Here is an 8188-nt window from a genome sequence, read left to right on the forward strand (position 1 = left end):
AAGCTAAGCTAACTGCCTGCTGGCTCCAGCTTCACTGTTAGCAGACAGGTACGAGAGTGGTATTGATCTTCTCATCTAACTCGTCAAGACAGAAGAAGAAGAAGAAGAAGAAAGAGAACGCGAATAAGCTTATTTCCCAAAATGTCAAACTATTATTATTTCAGTTGATCACAAAAATCTCTAACGAAGTCGCCTGATGCTTATTCATAAATATAAATTCACATTTTTCATTCCGACACCTCTTACAAATATAAACACGTGTGCATAAACAAGACAACAACCACATGCACACACACACACACACACACACACACACACACACAGGAAAATTAATGAGCTCTCATTCATAATCCGGGATAGAGAGAGAGCCATATTCACCCTTGGATGGTTTATTGACTGATTTCATTTATTTGTGTGGAATAAATAGGAGGTAAACATTGGCTCGCTCTCGCATTTTCTCCGCGACACACTCGCTGCACAGCATTCTGGGAGAAATGATCCCACCAGCAGCGGGGTCACTGATTGGCTATACCTCGTCAGTGTGTGACAAATTACCCAATGAGAAATAGGTTACCCATTTCCACAAACTAATTAACCTGGGTGATAGTGAAACAAATTATTACATTTATGTAATATTATTTCACATCTGTCGCTAGACTGCAGAAATCTTTATCCCCCCCCCCCCCCATCACTTCTTTGTTGTGATTGTAAACACACCCAGTCGTCATGAAGGCCCTCACTGTGTCTTGTTTTATAAAATGAATCGTGTTAAATAACCTCCAGTTTTAGAAATGTTGTCCTGGTTTAAGTCTAGTATTAAGTTGCCTGCAGCCACCAAAGTTGTTGATGATGCTCCAGAAAGAAGTTGGTAGTTTTCCTCCATGAGTCCGATGTACCATTTGATCCTACCTGACACCCCCCCCCCACCACCACCCTTAAACTAGCCTTCTGTGAGCGTTAATCCTGTGAGCTGTTGGGATCAAATCTAGTACATAAGGGTCGACTAATGTTCTCATACGATTGCTTAAAAGTCGGCTTATTCAGCCCTGACTCTGCACTTCTGTGCCTTCAGCCCACTGGTTTCTCCTGGAGAGATAACAAGAGGCAAACTGGTTCATTCTTCCCCTTAACAGACAAGGATGTGCTGGTATTTAAGACATGACCAGTGACACCAGTAGCACTGCTGCTGCTGCTGCTGCTGCTGCTGTTGTCCCCCCTTTTTCCCATAAATATTACTACATCATTATTAAAAAACAGTAGCAGCTGAGCGGAGGCAGCGAGAGGCTTAAGGTTTGAGAGCAGGTGCACTGTCGTTGTTAGTTGCCTCCAATAGTCCAAAGTAAAATGATGCACTTACCTGCAGGTAGACGAGGAAGCACTCAAACACAAAGTCAGCGGCAGATCCAAGTCAGTCGGACTGCAAACAGAAAAACAAGAGAACATTGAAGGATGATATTTAAAATAAAAACCATCAGAGATTTAAACTGACTTTATTTGCTTCCTGATAGAAAATCAAAAATTAGGTGAAAGATTTGCATTTGCAGCAGAGGTGTGGGGGCTGTATACATGTGTGCAGTCTGGGGGTTGCGTACCTCCAGCACCCCCTGGACTCAGCCTGAAATGAAGAACTCAGCAAGGTAATCGACTGAAATGATGCGACTTTGCCAGAATAGCTGCATCTACAGCAGAAGTTCTGCGCAACAAGAGAGTTTTCAGTTTGTATATCATGACGCCACCGCCCGGCCTCCACGTCTGAATCCACCTTCAGCTAATGTGTGAACAAATCCTGTTTGACATTGTTCCATTATAAGCTGTGGAGATGCGATCAAGGTCGTCTTCAAACATGGGATTCATGATTTCATTGCTGCAGGTGTCACATTTGGCTAAATGTCAGAGTTCTCATCTTGTTTCAGGCTTTATGTTGAGCAGCTTTGGTTTGTGTTTTCGGCTAAAAGATGATCAAATTAAGAATAACACCTTTGGACCTCTGCTAATTCATCAGTTTTGTCCTCACAGCGATTAAGTTTGACACCTTTAATCTTTCCGAAATTATTAATTGGGAATTGAGCGTGATGATGATGACCTATATATACATTTTTTTTATAGGGTTATACTCCAGCCAGTGGGAGAGAAATGCATACTCGGTGATGAACTGGTTCCATACAGGAACTGCAAAACCTTTCACACGTTAATGATCTCGCCACTGGTTTTGAAAAGGACCAGTTAAGCGCCACTGGAACTCTGTAGTCATGTAAAAGTATTAATACCACAGTGTAAAACTACTCCAACACAAGTAAAAGTCCTGCATTCAAAATTATGAGAATAACAAGTAAAAGTACTCGTAATGCAAAATAACTCCTTATTAATAGTGCTATATCATTACGGACTGTATTATTAGATTATTATTATTGATCCATTAAGCAGCATTTTCATGTTGTAGCTGGTTGAAGTGGAGCTACGTTTTTATTACTTATGCATATCTTATAAACAGCTCATATTGTGTTGCATGTAAAGATAAATGTAGTGGAGTATAAAGTACAGTATTTCCTTCAGAAATGCAAGTATATAAAGCAGCATAAAATATGAAAATAAAGTATAAATAACACAAAATTGTAGTGCGAATTGCATTTCTGACACAATATTTATTCTTTCTAATGTTACATCTCGTCACTGCCCATCAGAAACCACGTATCTCCAGATTGGGTCATTTTGATTTTTTGAGAAAAACTGAAGGATTGAGGAAATATTTAAATAAACCATTTAAAAAATAAAAAAAAACCCACGCAGCTGATCACAGGACTGTTTGGAGATACACGGTTTCTACGGGACAGTGGTGCCCTTTAACATGAACTGCTTCAAGAAAGGAGGGGTTGATTCATGATGTGACGTAATTGAAAATGATTTTTATTTGATCATTTACACTGAATTGATATAAACATGTCCATGAAACAAAATGATTCAAACATTTAAGAAAGTCAAGTATTTGATAATAAGCACAGACGTAATTTTTGGAAACATAAGTTATCACAAACTGACCAAATGGGAACAAGAGCGCTTTCCGCTACACAAAACATCCTATATAACAGATTATAGTTAAGTCAGTTTCCGTGTCTTAATTGATGGTATTTCCCTTTTTTTTTGTCTTTTTTTTGTTGCCTCGGACAGCACATGCAGTCAAGTCCTCCTCATGTTGTCCTGATTCCTGTCAAATCAGCTTCTGGTGGATCTTTTATGTCCTCGTGTTCTTTTAAAACCTCCAGGTGTCTCGTTTCTGCACGTCCACTGTGCATCCCTTTGGCCCCCCGCAGAGTTGCATGCTGTGCAGCAGGTGGAGGGGGGGAAAGAAAAAAAAAGGGGGGGGGCGGGGGGGGTCTGTAACCTAGTTTTTGTATTTCAAAGTATCCACAGAATTTGTCTTCAAAGAAAAAACGTCAAGCAAATGTCACTGAAAGCCCCGCAGCAGTAAAGGCGGGGGCTGCATGTGCCAAATAAATAAATACAGAACGAACGAATAAGTTAATTTAAATAGACAAATAAATAGTTGTCATAGGCTACATGCGAAATAATAAATTATAGCTTAAAACAGAAGCAGTCGTATGCGTGATAGAGGCCCGCAGGCCGGATAGATAGCGTCAGTTCTCCCTCTTGTGTGGGATCTGGGAGGAAACAGCGCCTGCAGCTGCGCAGCTCTGCCCTTTCTCATTTGAACAAGTATCCTGGTTGTATGTTTCCCGGCGCACCGTTTGGATGGAGAGGATGAGTAAGAAGTAAATGCAGAAGAACTCTGTGTGAGTGGCCCCTCGTTACTAGGTGAAGCTCATGGATACTGTGTGCTCCAGCGCTTTGCGGCGCAGCGACGCGATGCTCGTCCCTCTCCAGACGTCACTGTCCGGGGAACTACACAGCTGAGGCGAGCCGGTCACGTTGGTCGGGCCCGACAGGGACGCGGGTACCATCCCGGGGAATGTGGGCTGGTACAGGTGGGACTGAAGCCCGGAGCCGTTTGACGACATGTTGGCTAGACCCATGGAGTTGGGCGGCGGCCCGGCGCCGAGGCTGCACTGAGACAGGGACTGCGCCATGGCTTGCTGGCGGCCCAGAGCCGGCGGTAGCTGCAATTGAGACACGCCGGGCATTCCTGCCGTGGCCCAGCGGGTGTCGTTGGCGTGGAAGGAGCAGAGGCTGTCGCCCATGGCCGCTGCTGCTGCCGCGGCGGACTGGAACTGAGGCAGGTGGTGGTGCGTCGGCAGGAGAGTCCCCGGAGCCCGGAAGACATTGGTGGTCTTCTTGCGCTTCTTCCACTTGGCGCGTCGGTTCTGAAACCAGACCTGCAGACAGAGACGTGATGAGTTAGGAGGAGCAGGTGTAATAATGGCTGCTGGCGTATTGACAGGCGTGTTATCAGAGCTGGAAGTGCACATAAAAAGGTTATGACACCAGTCTGCGACCGTAATGCGAACAACAACAATAAATCCGCTGCAGAGAGACTCTGATTTATGTTTATTCCAGGATCTTATCGGCTCATAACAATGTGCCAAACATCCACATTGTTCACATTTATGCGTAAATGAAAATAAATAAATACACATTTCGTTTATTTTGGTTATTCTCTCTCTATTGATCCTCAACGCAGAGAAACGTTCCAACAGACGTTACGTCTCCATACGTGCTATAATAAACTCTTTAAAATCTAGAGTGAATTGTAGAAACGTTGTCTCAATAAATCGGCAGCATTTCCGTAAATATTCCAATATTCTGTGATGTTCTCTCGACTTTTCAGAGATGCTGAAACGATGCTTTTAATTTAGCTCCCGTTTTATTTCTGGTGCAAATTACAACCTTTCTAATATCTTGCTTTGAGTCTCACTGCTCACTGGAATCCAGCTGATGAAGACCATGTCGTTGCGGTGACAAACAGACTGTATTCCGGGAGTCCTCGAGCCTCTGCGGGTCTGGGGGCGTCTATGATTAATGTGGAGATTTGGTTGAGAAAGTGGGGCGCAGTAATAAGAACGGGACGATCTCACTCTCTTCCCCTCCGCGCAGCCAGCCGTGAAACCGGCCTGAAGCGCGTTTCGCTGCAAAGGACTGAAAACGCAATTTCTCATTCCGTTTCAAAAAGACGGCGCGCGGCCTCAGCGCGCGCGCAGCGTCTCATTCTTCCTTCAAACTGCAGACGCCGAGCTGACCCAGGCAATAATACTAATAATGATTATTAGGCTGTTATTTCACACGTGAGCGACTCAAGTGCATTCGCTATCGCTAGTTAATAAGGCGGCGATGCCATAATTCCTAATGTGGGTTTGTGCAGACCGGGGGTCAGTGAACGCAGCGTTATTAAAGAGAATAGAAGGGGGGGGGGGGGGGGGTCGGTATTAAGAGGCTGATATCTGAGCCGATTAAACGAGTGTAATAAAGCTGCAATCATCATTTGCTTCCCTGTGGATTCATCACAGGAGAGAAGACGCGAGATGAAGCTTAGAGGTTAAAGTCACCGGAAACAACAACAACAACAACAACAACAACAACAACAACAACAACCTGCTGCAACGAGATCTTCACCGCAACAAAACTAACTCAAAGTCAAACACGAGCTTTTGTGTCAGAGGGTGGCATCAGGATGTGTTGCTGTGGTAACCACGGTGACAGCTGCTGTCACGCTGAAGCCTCGTTGTGTGTTTAGAAGCACGTGTGTAATCCGCAGGGTCGCCGGTTCGAGTCCACACACGGCCGACACACACACACACACACACACACACCGGAAGGGTTGTAAGCTTTAATTTATTTGGTGACTGGCTGACTCGCATAAGAAATAGAATTAGCAGAACAGATTTAGCTTCCGTCTTTTTGTTTTTGTTTGTTTTTATAAAATAAATTCAGAGACAGAAAGTAAAACTCTGCCTGATGAAAAACGTGTATTTAAACAGTTGTGTTTGTTTTCCTCTTGTAGAAAATGACTTCAGTGTAACCGGAAGCTTGCTGAAGACGATAAATATTTGTATTTATTTGGGAATAACTTAAATAACTCGTATTAAACAAATATCAGTCTAGAATTAAAAATCACTTTTTAGCGTCTCAGTTAAATTCTTCAAATCTGAAGGCCGGCGGCTGAAAGCAGAACATTTAATTCTGCATCCCTGAAAAAAATACATTGCATTAATTCTACTTATTGGTTATTGATAATAAATGTATCTAGGGTATATTTAAATGTACAACTGTCGAAATGCAATAAGAGAACACAACAAGTTGAATTGTTGAGTCACAAAAGAACGAATAAAAGGATGGGTTCCATTTCACTGACTCGGCCTCTTCATGTGTGTATTTCTCCTGTTTTATTTAGTCTCATCTAATGTTTTATGGAATATATCTGCTCGGATTGGTTCTGTTATTCTGTCCTCGGCTGCACGTGCTGCTTTGGACGTCTTGTAACGGCACGTGAGTCGCTGTGTCTCTTCTCTGCCTCTGAATCGTCTCGAGCTTCGTTTCACTTCCTCCACCGCGGATAGAAACCAGATTTCCAGCCGCCCTCACCTGCACTCTGGACTCCGTCAGGCCGATCCGCAGCGCCAGCTCCTCCCGCATGAAGATGTCCGGGTAGTGCGTTTTGGCGAAGCTCCTCTCCAGCTCGTTGAGCTGCGCCGGGGTGAAGCGGGTCCGGTGCCGCTTCTGTTTCTGGGACTGCTGCGCTGCGGACTGGCTGGAGTTGCTGTTCTGCTGCTGCTGCTGCTGCTGCTGCTGCTGCTTCTCCTGCTCTTTGCTGTTCACCTGCACCGGGTTGGATCCTCCGCCGCTGCTGATATCGTCGCCCGGGAGCATCGTGGCCCCTTCCACGCCGTCCGGGCCCGGGCCGAGCTCCCCGGAGTGTCCCGGGTCAGGCCCCCCTCCGCCGAGCCTGCACTTCAAAGCTTCCCTGTGGCCCAGGAGCTCCGCCGCGGCATCCTTCATCCCTGCACAGACAACCACAGCTGGTGAGATTTGGACAGAAAACAGTTTCGCTACGGGAGGAAAGAAGGACATGTTAGGAAAATACTGCGAGACTTCAAACTGCACACAGGCGAAGACACTTTACAGGCAGAAGAGACGAATTATCAGTAGCTGAAACATCATTCTGCTGCAGTAGAAAAGCTGCATGCATTAAAGCTTCCAGTTCACATTTAAAACACAAATGCAGTAATTAAAAAAGCTCTCTGAGAGACACACAACCACAGCATGCACGTTACAATCTGCTCCTTAAATACTCTTAATTCAATTCGATCACACCGATATCTTAGAAAATTGTTAAATCAAATTACGCAGTAATATAATAATAATAATTACTTTCCCAATGAATTAAGCGAGTTTAGTTCACTTCAGTCACATTAAGATAATATAAGAAGCAAATTGACAATTTTCTGAGCTTGATTTAGGATTAGAAGTTCCTCCAGCTTACAGTAGAGTTGAAGACCGGAGTTTGGTGATGATAACTCACCGAGGCGAGCATCCAGGAGGTCGGCATGAGATAGCATTGCGCACCGCTCCAGGGCGAAGTGCTATTCCAAAAAAAAAAATCTCTATGACTTTAACCTATTTAAGAAATATATATAGCCTAAATGAAAGCAAATTCGGTTTGTGGTTAAAAGGGAGGTTCGTTGCATTATAATGTAGTTTAGAGAAATGGGGAGGCGCTTAACAACGGAATGAACCCATGAGCTTCTCCAAACGAGGACCAATCAGAGTTGAAGCCTGAGGTATGTCAGCTTTAGCCCGAGACCCCCAGTACCCCTCCACCCTCCTCCTCCTCCTCCTCCTCCATCCTCTCACTTCCACAAGTTCATTCCTCCTCATTCCTGTAATTGGCTTTGATTTCTCCCCCAAATTACATCCAATAAAATAACCTGATTTAATATCTGTGTGGAAGCTTCGACCCGTTCAAGAAATGTTGGATCACCACAATATTTGTTTAATTGTGCATGCTGTTCTGCACCCGTTTCTAGAGCAAGCCATTCAAACAAGGACGGGGGTTATTCACATGAGGAAGAACCACATGGCTGCATCAACAGACGCCTGCTACACCTTGAATGTCAACTTCAGTCGATTATATGAAACTGCATTTAATATTATTGCATTTCTAGTCTCCGTGATGATATTCTCGACCTCTTTGCGACACTAAATGCCTCTTGGAGACCAAGTGAACCTCCTCTAATATCCT

The 8188-nt window shown here is 44.3% G+C and overlaps 1 protein-coding gene across 2 annotated transcripts; it reads right to left on the bottom strand.

The window, feature by feature from the left end:
* Positions 1-3806: 3806 nt before the first annotated feature.
* Positions 3807-7505, bottom strand: otpa (orthopedia homeobox a). Of its 2 annotated transcripts, none has more exons than XM_070925178.1 (3): positions 7469-7505; positions 6532-6947; positions 3807-4328 (listed from the first exon to the last, which is right to left on the bottom strand). In XM_070925178.1, exons 1-3 carry the CDS (start codon positions 7503-7505, stop codon positions 3807-3809), a joined length of 975 nt encoding a protein of 324 aa, XP_070781279.1. The 2 variants fall into 2 exon arrangements, with proteins under 2 accessions (XP_070781279.1, XP_070781278.1); XM_070925177.1 differs by having other exon boundaries at positions 7430-7505.
* Positions 7506-8188: the final 683 nt, after the last annotated feature.

The sequence above is a fragment of the Enoplosus armatus genome, chromosome 18 (genome assembly GCF_043641665.1).
Source record: "Enoplosus armatus isolate fEnoArm2 chromosome 18, fEnoArm2.hap1, whole genome shotgun sequence".
Taxonomy (NCBI): domain Eukaryota; kingdom Metazoa; phylum Chordata; class Actinopteri; order Centrarchiformes; family Enoplosidae; genus Enoplosus; species Enoplosus armatus.